Source organism: Miniopterus natalensis, chromosome 1, assembly GCF_054644295.1.
Source record: "Miniopterus natalensis isolate mMinNat1 chromosome 1, mMinNat1.hap1, whole genome shotgun sequence".
Taxonomy (NCBI): Eukaryota; Metazoa; Chordata; class Mammalia; order Chiroptera; family Miniopteridae; genus Miniopterus; species Miniopterus natalensis.
In genome coordinates this window covers 155186488-155206694 of record NC_142081.1, presented here as the reverse complement: position 1 = coordinate 155206694, position 20207 = coordinate 155186488, and the positions used below count along the sequence as shown (strand labels likewise).

Genomic DNA, 20207 nt, shown 5'->3' with positions numbered 1-20207 from the left:
GGTGGTAATATAGATCATAGGTTAGACATACTGAGCAGGAAGGCCGGGCTAATTATTAGGAAACCAATACAGGAAACTCTCAAAGAACAATCCTTTGCAAGATCTGGCCCCATCCTACAGATCCAGCATCATTTCCTGCCTTTAATTCTTGTATTCAAAACCCCTCTGCCAGCCAGGCGTGGCTCAGCGGTTGAGCATCAACCTACGAACCAGGAGATCGGGGTTTGATTCCCAGTCAGGGCACATGCCCGGGTTGCAGGCTCGATCCCCAGTTGGGGGCGTGAAGGAGGCAGCCGGTCAATGACTCTCTCATCACTGATGTTTCTCTCTCTCTCCCTCTTCCTTCCTCTCTCTGAAATCAATAAAGATAGATTTAAAAAAACAAAACAAAAAACCCTCTGCTCTTCCTACTTACAATTTATCCTTTAGACATTCCATGTCCCCACACACCTAAAGTCCAGCTTAAATGTCTCTTCATGTCTGAAATTTTCATTAATTCCTCACTTATAAAACTTATAAGGCTCACAGCACTACATATACCCCACTACTGCTTTTTAGAGTATTATCTTAGTCTACTTCATTTCTGTCACCCACATGTTGATTTAGAACCATGTTTTAGACAACTATTTCACTGTTGCCAAAAGAAAATGGCACACAAACAAAAAGGCAGCTCAAAACACAAAATTTTATTTTAAAATCTCTTTTCCCAGTTTATTGGTAGCTTTCCCTTCCCATTAAGCAAAAAACTATGATTTTTCATTTTCATCTTATAACTGATATATTGAAAGCACAACTTGGTATCCAAACTGGTAATTGACAGCACTCATAATTTTTAAAAAGTGATTAGTTTCTCTCCTGATTCTTTTCTTATACTTTTAAGGCAATCTATCCATTTGTGCATATTTCAGTTAATCCACATTTAACAATTTTCCACTATGTGTTAGGTATTATGGTAGGACATAGTCTCTGCTCACAATTGAGAAAGAAAAATACGGCATCTACAGAAAACATGAATAAAACAGAAATATGCCAATTAAAATTATTATTTTATATTCTATTCTAAACCAAACCAAATTTTGGTATAGTAATAAATTCCATTATTAAATAATGTGAGGTGTTTAAAAGCCCAATGTAATTTAGACAATAGCCATTCTTAGAATTGGTACTGACTTTGATAGGTAATTATACTTTGGACTGCAGAAGGTTGAATAAATTTCCTTCATCCCTAAAACACCACAGGCCAAAACTCAGGTATCCAAATAGCTCATAAATGAGTATGGGCAATGCATATCATAACAGATGTCTAAAGCGAATTTAGAGGGGGGGAAAACAATCTCCAGAATAAATTGACTGGTAAGGGAATATAAATTAGACTGAAAATGGCAGTATTATTTTCCTTAAAAATTAGAAAAATTGCCCGGCCGGGCGTGGCTCAGCGGTTGAGCGTTGACCTGGGATCAGGGCGATCGGGGTTCGATTCCCGGTCAGGGCACATGCCCGGGTTGTGGGCTCGATCAATGGCTCTCTCATCATTGATGTTTCTATCTCTCTCTCCCCCTCTCCTTTCCTCCCTCTGAAATCAATAAAGATATATTTAAAAAAAAAAAAAAAAATTAGAAAAATTTAAAAGCATTTTCCAAGTCATTTATTTCTTAGCTAAGTAATTTGGAAAAAAATAACAATGCAAGAAGTTTAAGAAATTTTGAAACAATTTTAATACTTTCAGAGGAATGAGAGGAGATACTACACAATTTTAAAAGAATAAAAGAAAGGACTCGAGGAAATTAGAAATATAACATAAGGTCAGTCTAAAAGAGTAAGTATCTGATTGACAGAGTTCCAGAAAAGGGAACAAATAAAACAAAGGGGAGATTAACAAAGAATTATTTTAAAATATTTTCCCAGGATTGAAGGGTGAAACCAGGGTTTCCCTGACACGGGTAACAGAGCTTCTGAGTGGGCCTGATGAAGTCAGAGCTCCTGGGACACACATCTCCCGCTTCAGGTGGTCCATCCTTGCCCAGCGTGCTGCCGAAGCAGCATCGCGCTCTGTGTGCTGACATGACAAAGGTGGGAACCGCTATTCTAAGACAGGCGTCTCCTCATGTGTAAAATGCATAAGACATCAACCTCCTCAGATGAATGTTGTCAGAAGCATGAAATAATGCGTAAGAAGAGCTAGAAGAATAGAATCATCATAAAATCTTACCTGGATATGACAGTAAGTTTAATTTTACAAAACCCAGAGAAGATTAAAAACAAAGAGGTTGAGCTATCACACATGAAAGTAAAGAACTCACCTGACCGGAGGATGCTAACAAATTAATTGTTGTCAGAAGCATCCAGCCTCTACTGGCTTCTTCACTCTGATTGATTTCTAGGAACTGGACTATGGCCCGGCTTGCAGCCTCTATAAAACCAAAGAAAAACTATTAGGTGTGTGTGTGGGGGGAGAATCATATATAAAGAGGTTCTTCCTTAAAATCTGCGAAGAAATAACCATTTACTAAGCACATACCTTGTATCAGCACTATTACATGCTCTATGTAACATGTGTTAAAAAGAGTAATGTTTTAATGTTCTAAGTGCTATAGGTCTTTATACAGAAATATAAAATATAAAATATAGGTCATATTATACAGAAATGTAAAAGTCAACCTATATATTTTAGGGAAAGGTGTGTCACAAACTAGTCAAAAGGCATCATGGAAGAGGTAAAATGTGAGCTAAACCTGGAAAACAAGTACAGGTATCCTCTGCTCTTCAAAGTTCACTTTAGGCCACTTGACGTTTACGAAAGACCTTGCATTAGTATGTTTTTGCTAACCAAAAGAAACCAGAAAAGGATTTTTGCTTCTACAAAAGTGGCGAAAAGTGAAGAGAGTGCTCAGCATGCGTTTTGCAGGGAGCCGTCCTAGAGGCGGTGCACCAGGCGCAGAGAGTGGCCCCACCAAGGCTCCTTCCCCGCGAGCTGGGCTCGGCATCTCAGCGTCGAGGACCCACAGCTTTGAACTGTGTCTGTAAGCACCTGAGCTTTAGCTCAATTTATTTTGTGCACTCGTTAGTGAGGTGTCTTGCGGTCTGGGAAAAGCCTAAGAGAGCTCGTAAGGATGTTATGCTCAGCGTAAAACTGGACGTAATTAAGCGTTTTGATCGAGAGGAACAAAATGCACTGTGTGTGTGTTAAACTTGCCTGTGGCCAGTATTCATATTTACATGCAGAGAAAAGGAATCTTGGACGCTAGAATCTTGGTTGTGCCAGTAGTGAAGTGGTTTCTTTTAGGTGGCATCCAGTAACGAAAAAAATGGAAATTCTGGTGCTTGAGGGGACTGATGGGTGTACAAAGCATAGTGTATATTTATCATATCATTCCTGCTTTTACTGCACGTTACTGTTATTTTAGGTTTTATGTGTGATTTGGTATGATCTGAAAGGTTACTTTTTGGGTCTGGGAATGACTAAGTTTTTCCCCCATTTAAAGTAAAGGTAATTATTTCTTCGAGTTATGCCGTTTTAGCTTACGAGAGGTTTCACGGGCAAGTTCTACTTTTGGATAACAGGGAAACCTGTGTAGGTCTGTCTAGGAAGTGAGGGCGGGTGGGAAAGGAACCAAGCAATTAGGAGCACAGTAATAAAAGTGTAGCTAGAGGAAAGAGCTTAACATGTACAGATCAAGACAAAGAACTATAATAACTATGGGTTAACATTCTAGAAGAGCATACGTTGAGAATTAGATTCTAATATTAACAGTAGTGATAGAAAACTGGCGCCTATTTATGATGGAAGGGGAGCTAAGGGCTGTTTTTGACTCGTTGGGAAAGAGGGAGCAAATGTAGTTTCTTGAGCAAAGGAGGTAATGAAAGGATTACCCTAAGACTATTAACTTAGTAGTCGTGTATATGACAAACTGGGAGAGACCCATGTGGGGAACAAATTAGGAGGCTGCCTTCCTGATACACACAAGTGGTGACTTGAGCAGCTGACAGTAGGAACAGAGAAAAAGGGAAAGAATCATTCACAGAACTGTAACGTTGCAAGAATCTTTGAAAGTAAATTTAGTTGATTATGTTTTTAGAGATAAGAGAAAATGGATAAATCCCTAACTATACACTTAATTTCACCAGCAGAAAGTTCATCAATTTTTATATGGATAAACAAGATGAATTAAAGTCGTCGGAAAACAAGTCCCGTTTACTCTAAACCAACTGGTAAGTTACTAATGTACACTTAACACTCACAAAGGTGCAGAATGTAGGATAAACAGAATTTAGATTGCCTTAGAGGGATTTTTTTCTTTCATTTAAAACAATCGAGATAAAAGTGTAAAGATTTAAATGAATACAAGACTTACATGTGGTACTGCGCTGGGCATATTTTCTCTTTATATACTTCCAGTTGAAAAAACATTTTAATAGGAAATATTTTAAAGTAGCTTATTTTTGCTGAGTTTTAACTGTGTAACAAGCACCATTTTAAGTACTTGTAGATTTAACTTATTTAATTGTTACAGAACCCGATGAGCTACTTTCTACTATTACACCCCTTATAACATATAAATTAAGGAATGGAGAGGATAAGTAATTTGCCTAGAGCACATAGCTAGTCAGTGGCAGAACTTACATTCAAGTCTAACCTGCCAGAGACAAAAGATAGTGATAAAAAAATTTACCAGCTATTTAAATATTAGAAATAGGGAAGCCAACAGAAGCCTGGCTTATTTCTAATATTTAATATCTCAAAAGTGTGGAGATTCTTATATTCATATGTTCACTGACTTAGTCTCTCGCCCCTCTCTAGAAAATAAAACACGAGGCAAGCCGCCTCCTTGCCTGTTGCTCTCTGAGGGTCCTCAGTGTGAAACACGACACTGCACCAAGCGGGCGCTCGGTAAGTATCTGTTAAATGGGTGAACAAACCAACCCAGGTTGATTAAATGACGATGCACTGAGCTCAACTTCTAATGAACATTAAGAGGTTTGGATTTACTGTAACAGAGATTGCTAAAAGTTCTGAAAAGGGGAGTAATACAAAGAAAGCAATGTGTGAGGCTAAATTGTGAAGGTTCATTCGAGAGGGGAGAAAACGAATAAAAGAAGACCATCGAGAAGCCTTCATTAACAATCGTGGTCTGAGATCATTGGTAAAAGGTGCGCTGCAAATTTTTCCTGCAAGCCTGCAATGGGCCCAGCCACTAGGTACATTACACAAGCCCTCTTTCCTTGATAGGAATTAAGTGCTCCTGTAAGGAAGACAACTCCTTCCCAGTTAGCTAAATTTTTCAATTAAAGGCTGGCATGCTATGCTTTCATTTCTAGGCTTCTTCACAATTAGGCAACTTTGGTTTTAAATTTGTATTTCGAATTTTGTAATTCAACATCTCTAAAACACTGCCTGGACTGTTTGAGTGATTATTTCATAGTTATATCGATGTAATGAAATTCTATCTCACACAAAAAAACATTCATTAGTAAACGATCTGGTCAGTACCACCTATGATTCTCACAGAGGGGGAAAAAGATTTTGAAGAACTAAACTTACTTTAAGAAATAAAGTTATCTTCCTGGTACAGAAGCTAGAAACCTACAGATAAGACCATTTTGAGTAAATCTGAATTCCACCCATGTTATTTAACACTATTAGTGTTAAAAGAAAACTGAACAAATATGTATTTTCACCATTATTCAGTAAGTTGTCGGTTACACACAATGATTGCTAAGATGCTTATTTTGAGAACCAAAACACCAAAAATGTACTGTTGGCTTGAAAAAGTTCCATTTACTTGATCAATAGCATTTATAGAAGTGTGTGCTTTCTTCTGTTTTGGTTGACAATGACCACTAAGGTATTCCTCAAGATAAAAAAAGACAATGCGTGCCCCAGCCAGTGTGCCCAGTGGTTAGAGCACCGGCCTGCACACCTAGGGTCGCAGGTTCCATCCCCGGCCCTGGTCGGGGTGAGTGCAGGAGGCAACCAATGGATGTGTCTCTCTCACATCCACGTTTCCCTCTCTCCCTCCTTCCCTCCCTGTCTCTCTCTCTCCTTCTCTCCTTCCCTTCTATTTTCTCTAAAAATCAATGGAAAAAATATCTTTGGGTGAGGGTTAATAAAAGACAAAAAGAAATGCTCTATTTGTTATTAAACAACAGTCAGTGGATTGCTGATCTGACTAAATAAGATAACACCTGAGGAAAAAACCCTGAAAAAGATAAGGCAGTATCATTATTAACAGGATCCCTTTAACAACTTCACCCGCTTAAGAAGGTGAAGAAAACCTAAGTTACGTCAGGAATAACGTAAACTTATATTATTTGGCTTTGAATTATATGCTTATACAAAGAAGTGTGGATAAGCAGTGTGGTTGAATGGCATGGGAGAGATCTAAACTGTCACTGACAAACTATACGTAACAAAAGTATTCACAGCCCTTTTATTTTCACCTGCTGATTCCAGGATGTCACCATTCCAAACACCTCAATGGGATTTCCCACTTTTTATTTTAAATTAGTCAAGAAGCTGACTATAAAAGTATGTAATATTTAGCAGTATCTTTAAAAATTAGGTATATTAAAAAATAATTTAAAATTAAATTTCCATAAATCAGTTTCTTAAAACTGTGAAAGAAAAACACTCCTAACTCAAAAAAATATTGCATTAGAATCTTTTAATTTTACTTATATTTAACAAATACAAATTTAAGTGATGGTTTAACTTAAGGTTATAAGAGTTAACATTAAGTACATTATCCTATATTGCAAGGTGCCAATCACTTGATTCAAGCTTTAGCTTTCACATTGCATTTCAATACATATAGTTAGACTCAAAAATACAGAAATGGAGTTAGTAGATCTCATTAGATTAAATCAGAACAGAATATACACAATTGTAAAATAAATTTAAGTTCCTAGTCTATACTGAGAGAATATAAGTGAATTAAATTAGCATTTAGAAAAATCAAAGCACAAAACTTGTTAATAATAAATGCAATACAACAATTTTTCCCTTGCAAAGCCCCCTTTTTTTTTGCCAAGTCCATTTAAAGCATAGTAATTTTCAAACTTATGCTTCAGAATGACAATGTGAGATGTATCCATAATATTATGACACTTATTTCATTAAGGAAGAAACCAAGCCCTAAACAAGCCTTCCCATCCATCCCCTCCCCTCCAAAAAATCTTCTCTAAGTTAGTCAGAAAAACAGTATTAGAATTCATAACTTCCATGCTTCTTTTCATTTGATGATACATAACCACACCTTGGGAATAAAATTACCTGAAGGTGTTGTGGCTTTGAAATCCTTGGAAGACAGCGGGGCACAATGTTTTTCTGTTTAAAAAAAAAGGCTGGGTTGTCTAACTGGGGATTCACTACATTATACCAAGCCCATAACAAGATGCTGCACGACACCAACTGTCATCACCATCACCTGGCGGCCCCCCCACGGGGCTGCTGCCCATTTCGGGTTGCACCACTGGGATTAAGGTGGCACCTCACATGCAGCAAAGCCATTAATCATAAACTAAATATATTTTTTCACAGGTGGTAATTTTCTGCTTCAGTGATGTAAACTGATTATGTTCCCTTAGAATTAAGCAGACTGCATGTTTGAACTTAAGTAACTACACAAGATGGAAAAAATCTTAAGCTACACCTTGTAAACAATATAGCCACAAAATTATATACTTTCTCAAATTAGTTGAGAGTCACTACATATTTTTTAACAAAAGCCACACAGTCCACAACGAAGAGAGAATTAAAGGAGACAGAGAACTAGAACTGTGAAGGTGCCTCATGTATTACAAATCAGTCCATGTATCCATTATGTATACTGATATTTCCTACAAGTTTCCACTTTTACTAACTCTGATAGATTTAAACGACAGAATTGCATATAAGCATGGTTCCTACTGAGATATCCATAATCCATGTCAGAGGTGATCTGGTAAAAAGACTCGGTATGTGAGTAGTGACTAGGTAACAAACAAAACAGTCAGTACTGCACACCAAATCCAGAGGAGTCCGGGAAGAGGAATCTTGCCCTGAGGTCAAACAATATAGCTATTTTTCAAAAGAATCAGAGAGGGTTCATTTCACCTGCTTTTTTGGGGGGGGGAAATATGTGCATATTAATTATAACAATGACTGTCAATGATCACTTCCTGTAAACGAAAAGATTATGTGAGGTATAGAAAGTAGCCAAATTCATAGAAGCGGAAAGTAGAATGGTGACTGCCGAGGGCGGGGAGGAAAAGGAAACGGGGAGTTGCTGATTAATGGGTATAAAGTTGCAGTTATGCAGGATGAAAAAGCGCTGGGGATCTGCAGTACAACACTGGGCTTATAGCTAACTGTGCACTTAAAAATTTGTTAAGAGGATAGATATACGTCGTGTTTTTTACAATAAAAATCGATCAATCATTCAAAAATACTGATGGGATATGAAAGAGAAGACGACTCAGGATGTCTAGAATGTTTTACTACAAAAGATTAAAAAAATCTCCATGAAAGTATTTCTGATAACACTGACCAAAAGAAACTTCCAATGTTCAAGACTAAAAAGAAGAGAACAAGGATTCCCAAAGCCAGGGTTCCTTAAGGCAGCCTGAGGGGATACTGCAAAATTACACTTTTCTCTCTTAAACACCAGTAAGGCTGGCTTTTCTAACACTGCTCCGCTTCTCAAAGCATAAAAAAGGGGGAGGGGGGAGAAGCCTTATGTCAAAGTCAGTAAAAATTTATCGAGCACCTAATTTACGACAAGTACTCTTCTAGGTCAGCGATTTTCAACCTGTGAGCCGCAAGAATATTTAAAACATGCAATACCTGACCACTTAGGGGCACTGACCTCTTCTCCCTTAGACTGTCAAATAAAAAAATGACAACAGCCAACACAACAGTTGTCCGGTGTGAATCAAAATTATGCCTTATTTTTTGTCAGGAAAAAATTGTAATATATTTTTTGGTGTGCTGCAGAATTTTAGTAATTAGTTTATGTGTGCCATGAAATGAAAAAGGTTGAAAATCACTGCTCTAGCTGATACAGAAGTGAAGACAATGGAAAATAAAGTTAAGTAAATAAACAAGATTCTTTAGATGATGACAAAGCTCTAAAGGAAGTATTTAACATGACTAAATAAAAGTACACTAACAGCTGTGGGATAGATTAGAAAACGGTCTATTTGAAATAGGGTGATTAAGAAAGGTTTCTCTTATGGAGATAAAATTTATACAAATTCAATTGAGTCTTGCTGGATTCTGAAGTTAATAAACTTCAAAAGTTTAAAGCTAAGAATACGTGGAAGTACATAATATGAAAAAGTATATCTTAAAAATAGAGGGAAGTAAGATGCCATCAGCGGAGACAGGCGGATGAAAGGACAGGGGCTCCGTGTACTGTGTACTGTATGTGTAACTTCCTGTGAGCCTCTAATTATTTCAGAATGAAAAGTTTAAAAAATGTGTACAGTTATTACTTTAAGTAACAATGAGACATCTACACTTAAGATACCTTTCATTATTTCTATTTTATTTTTTTAAATTATTTTTAGAGAGAGGAAGGGGGAGAAAGGTACGGGGAGGGAGGGAGGGGGAGAAGAAGGGAGAGAGAAACATTCATGTGAGAGAAAAACATCGGTTGGTTGCCTCCCACATGCGCCCTGAAGGGGGACCCAACCAGCAGCCTGGGCATGTGCCCGACTGGGAATGGAACCCGCCCCTTCTGGCGTACAGGACAATGATGCAACCAACTGAGCCGTACTGGCCAGGGCCGTTATTTCTAAAGAATTGCCCTATGGACATAAAATTATAAAGGGGTTTAGGAAAACAAATCTCCAATACAGAAAACGGTTTTTCTACAAACAGGCAGATTAGGTGTTTTACAAAGACAGCAACAGAGAAGCGAGAAAATAAAAGTCTTGGGAATTTTTTTTCTAATCTAGGAGTATCATTCAAGAAAGAAAATGCAATGACAGCAGTCGACCTGTGACAGAGAAATTCTCCTTATTTAAAATAGCTAAACAGATATAAAACACACACAAGTCTTACATTTAAGACCAACTTCTCGCTTCCACACGAGTAAATGAAACCAGGAAAGATGAAAAAGGGTGCAGGGAAATCTGGGGAGAAGGGGGAAGACGGGGCAGGAAAGTTACCATAAACTCTCTTATACCTCTCGTTGGACTTGCTTCAAGGACTGCAAATGTGATTAAAGCTGTCTCACTTTAGGATCCACACATCAATCCATATAACGTAATGCTTCTGAACACGGGACTTGGGCCTCAACCTAAAATTATTTAATGGCTATTGCTCCAAAGACTTCACAATGGGCTCCAGTTAAAGATAAAAGGTCCAGCACAAGCATTTATCTCTGTTCTCTCCTTAAACCCCATTGCTATGGCCTCAAACATGTCTCTCCCTGACTTCATCTGTAGAAGCCCTAACTCCTAACATAATGGTATCTCGTGATGGAGCCTTTGGAAGGCAATTAGGTTTAGATGAGGTCGTGAGGGTGGGCCCTCATGATGGGATTAATATCCTTGAAAGAAAAGGGGCCAGAGCTCTCTGTTCTCTCCTCCAGGTGAGGCCACGTTGGGAAGGTGCCATCTGCAAGCCAGGAAAAAAGAGCTCACCAGAAACCAATCATGCTGACACTGTAATCTTAGACTTTCAGCCTCCAGAAATGTAAAAAAAAATTAAAAAATTCTGTTGTTTAAGCCATTGGTTTGTGGTATTTTGTTATGGCAACTCGAGCAGACTAATATACCCACTAAAATGGCTGTAAAAGGATTTTAAAAAAAGCATAAACCCGTAAGGATAAAGAGAATAGGAAAAGATGAAAGCAACAACATTCTGGATACTAAAACAGCACAGAAGTTAGTGGTAACTGATTTAGTAAATTCTAGAATCTTTAAGTGCAGAAAAAGCAAATTACAATAGAACCACCAAGCTCAGGTGGCACTAGGCTCCTTTGGAAGCAGAGGTAATGTGAAACTGTACCCAGAAGGATTGGTAAAAGTACTTTGAAGAGCAGCTGGCACACAATGCAATATAGAGATCATGTATCATAGACATGTACACTTGCCACCCATTGACCAGTGTCACCCCAATAAATTTAATAATAAAAAAAGTCATTCTATACAATGTCACTGAGAATGAGTAAACAAAAAGAGCAGCTGGACCCCAGATCCCCATACAGAGTGGGCACTAGACTAGAAGCTTATTCTCTGCAAAGGTAAGAGACAGTGTTGGACTGGGGTGGGGGTGGGGGGGTGATGACACCACAGCAGGCGCAGCTATGGGCTCACAGAGACGAAGTAGAAACTCACACACCAAATGCTGAGGGTCCTTGGACCTTTCCCCTACTTGGCTTCCAACGTGTTCAGAGTCAGACATAGATGGTCTAGGTAAAGACTGGACATTCTTCTCTGGGGACTCTGTCTAGCCAGGGAAAGATGGTGAACAAAATGGCCCAGCAAGATCACCCTGGGCTGATGCCCGGAGCTGCAGGCTCCACCTACAGTAACAAAGCTACCCAGCAGCTTTCTACCCATTCTTATTCGGGAACAGATGGCTAAGGATGAGATATGTGAGGACATTCTCCAACATAAGAGACAGACAGAAACAAACGAACAAAAACGGGCCACCTTAAAGAAACAGGCTGTGTAGGGAGCTGACAATGTGAAAGGAAAAGCAAAAACAAAAACAAAACCTCAGAGAGCTAAGAGAAGAGAATCCCTAAGAAAAAAGAAAAAAGCTAATAAAAAAGAAAAAAGCTCTTAGAAATTAAAATTAGAATGTCACAAATAAAAAAACTCCAGGGACAGGATGGATGGTAAAACTGAAGAGCTCTCTTAGCAAGCAGAGTCAAAAAACAAAGAAAGTCAGAGACAAAGATAAGAAAATGAAAGAGAGAGAGAGAGGGTCTTACATCTGACTAGAAAGAGAAAATAGGGGCAAAGATGTTATTACATAAACAATCCATGAAACTTTCCCCAAAATAACGGATATGAATTCTCAGGTTAATAAGGGCCCAATGAGTACTCAGCATGGTATCATAAAATTTTAGAACAGAAAGGCTAAAGAAGAAAAAAAAATAGGGCACAGAAAAAGAATCTAGAAAGATTCAGATTTCTCAATAGAAGTATAGGAATCTAGAATATGATGAAGAAATGATTTTTAAATTCTGAGGGGGAAAAAATGATTTCCAACCGAGAACCTGGCGCCTACTGCAAGGAGAATATAATATAAGCTGCAAGACGTTCCAACAGGACCCTGAGAGGTCAGCCCGGGCGGCCTGGAGAAGGGCCTAGATAAGACCCCCGTCACTCACCATGTCCCCAGAGGCGCTGCACCCAGACTCAACTTCCCAGGATATGGGTATCTTTCCTCTTTTTGGTAGGAGGACCTGAAACTTCCCCTGGCCCCAAAGTCTTCTGGGGCTAAACAGCTAGTATTCTCAAACAGTCCTATAAACATTAAGCAAGTACTCAAAGAGCCTGGATCACAAACAGTCTGTGTTTCTTCACTGATAAGACTACATTCATGTTTGTACTTTGGGATTTGGGGAGGGGGAGGTCTCCCAAGCACACTTTTCTGTGAGATAATGAGAATGGTGGACTGTGCCTTCTTCCTGTTGACCCCTGGTTTCATGTTTCACCTTTCTGCAATAAAGCCATGCTATGTGATGTGATGGGACAGGTTCCAAGCCCTGGTACCTGAAAACACATTGTCAGCCTATAGCCATCACCTTCCTTAATGAAAAGAAAGCATGGAATTTCTTTAAAAAAAAAAAAGAAACTAAAAAAAACCCAAAAACCCTTAAAAAAAAACCCAAACCCAAAATAGTTCCCCTGCATCCTTTCTCAGGAAGCTCCTGTAAAAGACTCTTTACCAGTTAGTTTGAGGAAAAAGATGACATGAGATTCAGGAAACAGGGTCTCACAGAAGGGGAAAGGATTCTCAGGATGGCGTGAGTGGAGAGGTAACAATGACAGCTGTGCAGCTGGCTAGAGAGCACCTACTAGAGACTAAAGCAGGCCAGAAGTTTCTGGAAAAGCTCATTGCAAGAAGACAAAAATGACAGAATATCTGATGTCTTCACTCATATCGAGAGAAGATTCAGAAAAACTGGAACAGGAGATGAATGTGTAATAAAAATGTAGAAAACTAGTAAAAAAAACAGGCAATTATTAACTCTGATGGAGGCGGGGAAGAAGTTTTCAAGAAAAGAAAAGTAATCATAGCATACCACATGGCTCATCTTAGAATAGTGTTTTCATAGTTACAATAACGAATCCTGACCTAGTCAGAATTATGATAGAGCGATATTGGAGGGGTATAGGGAAGACCTGTGGGGTAGTGGTAGTAAGCTTAAGAGAATAAAAGTCCAATTCTCCTGTGAAAGGTCAGAAGACAGGATCTAAATGTGAAAAATCAAGGGCACATACTGGGGATGTTATTTAGAGACACAGAGGTAAATACCAAAAAAAAAGTTAACAGTGTTCAAAAATGATTGCCTCTCAGGGGTGAGGAATGGAGATGAACCAGGACAATGAAAGAAGGTGCTGTTTTTAATAGGCCTTTTTAAACTATTTGACCCTAATAACTATGTGCCTATATGAATTTTAATAAAAATAAAAAACAAAATTAAAAAAAAAATTTATGACAAAGGCATTACTGTTGCTACCAAAAAAAATAATTTTTTTTTTAACATATCTTTACTGATTTCAAAGAGAGGAAAGGAGGGGGAGAGAGATAGAAACATCAATGATGAGAGAGTCATTGATCGGCTGCAGCCCACAACCCGGGCACGTGCCCTGACAGGGAATGGAACCCCGATCTCCTGGATCCTAGGTCGACACTCAACCACTGAGCCACGCCTGACCAGGCGAAAAAAATAATTTGATGGGCTGAAAAGATAAGTGATTTCTCTGCAGACACATTAAAAGAGAACTTAAAAAATCAATTCCTCAGTTTAATGCTTCAGTAAGAAAGCTGTCACTCAACCAACCATCAAAAAACAAAAATAACAAAATAAAACAAAATTAAGATAAAATCCCTCAAACATATTGCTAATTTAGAAAAATAACTAATGGTAACTAAAATTAAGAAAGCTTACTTAAATCTTAAGTAAAAAGAAAGATACTTTATAAAGTTTAAAATTACCTAATTATGGAAAGAACAGTATTCAAGTGGCATTCATAAAAGGCCTAGTGTATGTTAAGCATTGTAGTAAAGATTGTAGGTTATATAAAGACCCCTAGAGAGTTTAGGGAAACAAGAAACATTGCATCGAAAAGGTGTGACTTAATCTAAGCTGGGAAGATTCAGACCTACTGAGATGGAGAAGATTCTCCTTACTGGGTAAAGCATCATAAGATAATCGAAATAACAGCACAGACATGTCTGGGACTCCAAGCAACTCCATTTGGTTGAAATATAGAAAAGGAAATGAGAAATAAAAAAGTGGAGGCTAAAAAGAAAAAATACATATGGCCAGATTCTGGATTTGCCTTAAGTGTCATGCTAAGAATTTGGAAATTGTTCAGAAGAAAACAGCGTATTGTTGAAAGCGTTGGGGAGTGGTGGTATCAGTCCAAGGAAAGGAGCCTTGAAAGAACTATTTGAAATCAAGAGAAGAATGTGACTATAAGAATGTGAATAGGACAGGTAATTGAAATCCCAGTGCTGCAATCAGGTCAATTTTCTATTTAATTTTAATAGCACTTTTACCAAACAGTCCATCAAATGAATCAGGTTTTGCTGGTTTCTGTAATAATACCTGTAGATTTGTTTGATGCTCTCCTTCGAATTTCTGTCACCATCAGTCGTGAGACTTGTGTTGTGAACTGCAGGAGATCAGAAAATTTTTCTGTCATTGTATTTGGCGGAGCATTTCCAAAAACCTGTGGATGAGGGGGGGAAAAAACCCACAATTTTAATGAAGCATTGTCAATTTTTTTCTTTTATTCTGTGCATTTCAAAGTGTGGTATGACTTGAAAATCAAGTAAAAAAAAGTATGCTTAAACAGTTTCTTTGGATCTGAATAATATGTTTAAAAATACAACTCTTTTAATAAATCACGTCTAGCCACATTTCCTTATACATATTCATTTGTTGAATGATTAAGTAAATGAAATTTAAAAGCCATAGACTAGCTATCTATAGAATTTGAATCAGTCTAGTTTAGAAGCTTTAGAAAATAAAATGTTACTCTGAAGAAATCTAAATTAAGAATTTAGAAAAAAGTGGTAAGGTTCTTCGATGGTTCACAGATAACATCAGATGGTGAAAAGCAGAGATGTCTCTACTATTGCCATGTTCTAGGCTGAATATAGAATTCACTGACCTCATCTTATATCTCAGAATTTCTTTCTTTTTTTAAAAAATTTATTTTTACTGTTGAAAGTATTATAGATATCCCCTCCACCCCACATCCCCCGCACCAGGCCTTCACCACACTATTGTCTGTGTCCATGGGTTATGCATATCTGCATATGAATTCTTTGATTAATCTCTCCCCACCCACTTCCCCACCCCCACCTTCCCTCTGAGATTCACCAGTCTGTTCCATGCTTCTATGTCTCTGGATCTGTTTTGTTCCTCAGTCTATTTTGTTTATTGGAGTCCACATATGAGTGAGATCATGTAAAACTAAATCAGGAAGAATCAGAAAACCTGAATAGGCCAATAACAACTGACAGAATCGAGGCAGTAATAAAAAAATAACTCCCAGCAAAGAAAAGCCATGGTCCAGACGGATTCACAGGGGCACTTTCTAATTCTTTAAGTTGTAGGGTTAGATAGTTTATTAAAAATTTTTCTTGCTTTTTGAGGTAGGCCTGTAGTGCTATGAACTTCCCTCTTAGGGCTGCTTTTGCTGTGTCCCATAGATTTTGGGTTGTTGTGTAATCATTTTCATCTGTTTCCAGGAAGTTTTTGATTTCTTACTTGATCTTACTGGTAACCTACTCATTGTCCTTATCTCAGAATTTCTAAATCTAACCGTTAGTACTAATTCCCAAAACAAGACTGTTAGGAAAAAGACTAGAATAAAGGGAATGAATGAGAGGGTCATAAATCTTCCTCATCTAAATATGTCCACATCGTCCCAGCTTGGATTAAGTCACACCTTTTTGGGTATTTTTTTACATTTATCTTTATTGTTGAAAGTATTACAGATGTCCCCTTTTTTCCCTCTCAATGATCCCCTCCACCCCACATCCTTTTTGATGGACTGTTTCTTGTTTCCCATATTCAAAGGAAAAAACACACACCTTTCTCTTCTGAACTACTTTCTGTTTCTCAACTCTATGAGTGGTATTTGGGTCATGAAATACACTTTTTTTGTTTTTTTACAAAAATCTAAGACAAATGAAGTTTAGAATAAATAATTCTTAAAGGTTAACTAGTATGAGTTCAGCAAAGAGAATAAGAAAATGAAACCTGGGTGGACTGTCATAGGAAAAGAAACTGGATGTATCCTAAAACACTGTTTCAACAAATGTTCTTTATAACTAAAAGGAAATTGTGTCTTCTAAAAGTAGGATAGCTCTCTATTATAATACCAAATGCACAGTGTTTTGCATTCTTACCTGTTCATATGTTACTACAAAGGAAGGAAACCTATCTCACTCATCTTTGTATGCCCTATCAAGCTAGCACCCTGCCTTTTTCAGGGATGTCCCCTAAATAAATACTGTTGTTCATTTTTATGCTTCCTGCCCCCACAACCAAGTTCTAGAGAATGTATAGGTGGCATTAAAGGACACAGACCATAACATGGGAAGATAAACTAAAAAAGTAAGAAAAAAATAAAACAAAAACAAGTAAATAAAAGACCAACACTAGGGAATGGACTAGGAAAACATTAAATAAAAATCTAAGACAAAAGACCTCTATATTTGCCATGTTTTAGTCATGAATTTGGCTTAAATATACAAAAGAGAAAACCTAGTCAATTATTTGGTTCACAATGCCCTTAGGAAAGAAAAATATGTATTTAAGAAATTATCTCTATTCTACATTATATGAAATTTTTCTTCCAAGGAGCCTAATAAAAGGGTATAGCTTATAATGTAATATCCTTGCAACAGGAATGTTTTTTACTTCTTACAATAGATACTTTGTTTCTTATAACCTCCCTCAAATTGAGCTGAAAGTACCAAAAAAAACCCCCCCAAATCCCATAATTCAATTCTACAGGGTATACATTTGTCCAAGTATGTAAGTCTGTCCACTAACTTGACACAGAAGTAATTGAAAATTATCTCAAGGAAACAAATATTCAGTACTTTTCAAGATCTCAATAACTTGTTTTTCTTCCAAGATTTTGATAAGTGGTGTATGTTTACAGTTAACCTGTGCAGTACTTGTTAAATAAGACGCACATTCTTTAACAAACAAATTGCAGATACATTAGAAATTGAGAAGCCAAACAATGACACACGCTTGAATAGCCATTTTATCTCCACTCAGAGAAGAGTATGTAGCTGCTTAATGAAGGCGTTTCAAAAACAATTGTATATTTTGCTCATGTGCCTAGCAGTATTCAAATACTTGACATGTAATTGCATTTAAATCTCATAAAATCTTATTCAGTATGCCCATTTCACAGATTTTTTTTAAAAAGTAAGGGTTAGAGAAGTTAAACAAGCTAAGCCAGGAAGTGGCGGAGCCAGAATTTAAAACTAGTTCTGTCTGATTCTAAGCCATGCTCTTAATCCCTCAGCACTATATTGTCTCAGTTAAACTTTGCATGAACCCTATCACTGGAACTTTGCAGTGTTCACCTTAAGAGGAGAAGAGCATGGTTTGCCTCATTTTTACAAGGGTCATTTTTAATATGCATCTAAATAAATTTCAGAAAATTTTCTGGTCGGTAGCTCAACTAAACATTTCTGACATACTCAGGGAGAGCAGATCAATGGTGTTACCTAATGGCATGCACAAGGTGGAGGTGCAGCATGTATTTGCTACAGAATGAAGCTATTCAACACAAATTTATTAAACATAACTAATAGAAGTAGGATGGAGTTTGGGCAGTTTTCTAAAATGGTGTCTTTTGTTTCCTAAATACAGTATATCTCATATCTAAAATTAAGTTACACAGTATGACCAATAAATAATTGCAATATAAAACAGATTTTAAAAATTAACAATGAAGAGATGTAGTTGTATTATTTTATCTTGTGAATGACCTAAGATTTCTTATCAATTAATATAAATAATTAGGGAAACATTTATCTTATACTCTTCTTATTTCTAAGAAGAGCCACCAACTTAAGGGAAAAGAAAACTGCTTCCCTCAGTTCCTTTCTCTCCTTCCTCTCCTTTTGGAACATGCCTGCCTCATGAGAACATGCACTATCATCTGCCCTGGGTGTGGCCTGCAAATGTCCAGTTCTAGCCACTGGGTAGGTAAAAAATAACTATTTCGGGGTTAATTTAGTCCTTTGTTGCACAGACCTATTCTCCAATATCAACTGTACTGGTATTATGTAATAATTAATAAAGCTGTATATATGTAAATAGTTCACCTTCTGAGTCCTGATCTGGCTCTCATTTGGTTCTAAACCTGAGTATCCTTCCTCTAAAGCCAAATATTTAAAAAGTAAAGGCCACTTGTAAGGGATAAAGAAAAAGACAGTGTTTTCAACTTAGGTACTTCTCAAATATAAATTAGAAGTAAGTTCAAAACCTAGGGAAGTTTCTAAAAGAACATCTAGTTAGCAAAGATTATATTTTTAAAAACACAATAACGTATAACGTCTACCAAGGTAATTAACCATGACAGTAAATTTTTAGATGACCAAAATGCTATTTTTTAAAAATAAGTTTAAACCAAGTATTTTCTCTGTAAGCTTTTGTTCCTGGGAATAAAGGTTAATTATTTTTAAGAATGCTGCATAAATATTATTCAGCTGTTCTCAGACTCCACATAATCTTTTGGTGTGAGAGAAACAGTGAGAGGGAAGGCAGCAGCAGTCTCCTTGCAGGACTGTGATGAAGATCGCAGGAGGCAGCTGAAGAACCCAGCATGAAAGCTGGCCCAGAAAAAAGGCTCAACACATGTCATTTCTCAACCTGTGTCTCATAAAGGCAAAAATCACACATTGAAATAACACCATTGAGCACACTTTAAAAATAATTCTGGAGATAGCTTCCCATATCTAACAGTAATATGGTATATTTGCTATTTAGCATGAATCAAGCAAAGTCTCAAAAGTGAACAGTACAATTCCTTTTCAGCAATCATGGTTAAGAGCTCTACAGACATAATGAGCTATTCATCTATCAAAGCTCTTTCTTACTAGTAGAGAATGTTCATGTATAAAAACGGTCAAACATTAAATAAATATTGTTATATATTGCAAAATGTGGTGGATGTGATGGCTTATTTAAGGACACTCTTAGGTTAATGATAATCCAATGAATATTTTATATATATATGTGTATATATATATATATACACACACTTTTAATTTTTGTAATTGGTCACTGTAGTACAAAAATAGCTTCCTCTCTTTTCATTAGTTAAGAGATGACTAAAACTTTGATATTTAAATCACATTATATTAGAGATGTAAGGCAATGCCTATATATGTGCTTTTAATCAGCCAATTAAAAACTTCTTTCTTGAGAGAATCTAATAGTTAATGAGATTTATAACTAAGATTAATGAGAAGATAACTAAGTCAAGCAGTCTAAGCAAGAGGATAATCACTAAAGCATCTCAAATCTACTCTTTAGAAAACAAGTATCTGTATAATTATTCTATCCTAATACTTGAGTGACTGTAGAAACCTAACCGATGAAACACATGGGATATGTATATAGGACATTACTTATTAATTTATGTTAATACAAAAAACTACAATTGGCCTAACCATTCTCAACTTATCACCTTTGTAAACGTTCACAAGTCTGAGAAGGAAATGACCTTAAACTGTTTTCTCTTGTTTATGTAGCCAACAGTACATAAACTAAACAAAACAAGCAAACAAAAAACTTCCCAGAACTGGTTCCAACAAAAATGAATGACTTGTGATCTCAACAGGGTTTGAAAAAATGGTTTGTCCACAATCAGTTCTCTCTCCCATTTTCAAAACAGCTATTTTAATTATTTCCCCACCCCTCCTCATGTTCCTACTCTGTATCTCCTCCCTCCATCATTCTTATCTTTCTTATCTCTCATTAGATAAAAAAATG

The 20207-nt window shown here is 37.0% G+C and overlaps 1 protein-coding gene across 3 annotated transcripts in view; it reads right to left on the bottom strand.

The window, feature by feature from the left end:
- WDFY3 (WD repeat and FYVE domain containing 3) overlaps window positions 1-20207 on the bottom strand; it is a 208475-nt gene that overhangs the window by 133839 nt on the left and 54429 nt on the right. For all 3 annotated transcript variants that reach the window (XM_016213051.2, XM_016213053.2, XM_016213054.2), the window contains exons 3-4: window positions 14778-14901; window positions 2301-2410 (exon numbers count right to left, since the gene is read on the bottom strand). In XM_016213051.2, the coding sequence (XP_016068537.2) occupies window positions 2301-2410; window positions 14778-14901 (234 nt within the window). The remainder of the gene's footprint in view (window positions 1-2300; window positions 2411-14777; window positions 14902-20207) is intronic.